This window comes from Rhea americana, unplaced genomic scaffold, assembly GCF_003343005.1.
Source record: "Rhea americana isolate MKP2758 unplaced genomic scaffold, rheAme1 scaffold_2, whole genome shotgun sequence".
Lineage (NCBI taxonomy): Eukaryota > Metazoa > Chordata > Aves > Rheiformes > Rheidae > Rhea > Rhea americana.
This window is the reverse complement of record NW_028186149.1, coordinates 14,837,712-14,839,009: the sequence shown is the minus strand read 5'-3', so window position 1 is coordinate 14,839,009 and position 1,298 is coordinate 14,837,712. Positions and strand designations below refer to the sequence as shown.

General features: G+C 47.4%; 1 protein-coding gene across 1 annotated transcript in view; it reads right to left on the bottom strand.

Annotated features, from left to right (window-relative positions):
• RPL5 (ribosomal protein L5) overlaps positions 1 to 846 on the bottom strand; it is a 5,755-nt gene extending 4,909 nt beyond the window's left edge. The window contains exons 1-2 of the mRNA XM_085303572.1: positions 746 to 846; positions 535 to 650 (exon numbers count right to left, since the gene is read on the bottom strand). Of these exons, the coding sequence (XP_085159698.1) occupies positions 535 to 573 (39 nt within the window). The 5' untranslated portion in view covers positions 574 to 650; positions 746 to 846. The remainder of the gene's footprint in view (positions 1 to 534; positions 651 to 745) is intronic.
• Between the last annotated feature and the right edge of the window lie 452 nt (positions 847 to 1,298).

Sequence of the window (1,298 nt, the reverse complement as noted above, 5' to 3'; positions counted from 1 at the left end):
AGTAACAGGAGCAAAAAATTAAAATCCAAATCAGACCAGAGGAAGTTAAGTGTCAGCAAAAACTTAAGTTCATTTACTTCTCCACCTGTGTCAAGAGGCGCTGCAAAACTGTCTACGAAAGTCRCCTTTCAAACGATTACTACAGGTATGGCTGGACTCTGTCCCACTTTCTACATGTAATTCTCATGTAACACAACATGAAACTTACTTCTGAAATAAGCAAAAGCATCTAATATAACATTTGGGATAATACTGCTTCTAAGCTTATGGAAAGATTTCCATTAACAGATCTGACTCTCAGGGTTCTCCTGAGAGACAGCAGCAGTTAYCAGATCTGTTTCTCTTGTTCCTTTCACATGCAGAACCTTCTCCCTTTCACTCTCACACCTCTTCTCTGCATCCAAAAGCTGCCCCTCCTCTTTGCAGAGTTCCTGCAYACTGGAAAGAGACCATCACCCACCCTCCCCTTCATTAAAGCACTGATTTTCACTTTAGGAAGGTTAGTAACCAAGTGGCAAACACTGCAGACCTCACCTGGCAAATGATGTCTCTATTGGTAACACGTACAATCATCCTATATTTAGGGGTGTTGTACTTGTTTTTATCTTGAATCACCAAACGCTTACGGGCATAGTAATCAGTTTTTCCCTCTGAAAAACAACGGTTATAGTGTGGAAAATGTGAAGAAAAGTAGGAATATCCATTAATGTCTTATAACAATATCTTATAGAAAATTTAACTGTACCTCTTCTTCTCCTGAACTTTACTTGGTATCGCTTGAAGTAGGCCTTATTCTTGACAACTTTCACAAACCCCTTGAATAAGAAATATAACTAGATGTTATTAACATAAAACCGAGTAAGCCAATGGCCATTCCAACTAAATTAAGTCAGCTATGAATAAAACTAACTATAGCGATAACGTATGTAACTGGTTTTCCTCACATATTAAAAGTTAAAAGCCACGATAAGGAGAGAAATAGAATTTGCAGCCTTCCCGCAGAGAACAACGCACCCATTCCCCCCAGCTTCATACGGTTCCGGACGAAAGCCAGCACCAGACGTTTATCGCGGAGACCGAGGCCACCAGCGGGGCCGTCTCCGGGCGCTCCCGCCGCCCTGGCGGCTCTGCAGAGCTGCCCAGCGGCTCCAGCTCCCGCAGCCACCCCGCCAGAAAGGCCCGCGGCCGCCCCGGCGCCGTGGCGAGACCCCCGCTCCCCCGCGGGAGCCGGCGGCTCCGCCGCACCGGGCCCGAGCCGCGGCTGCCCGCTGCCTCCCGCGCGGCCCCCGCCGCCACGC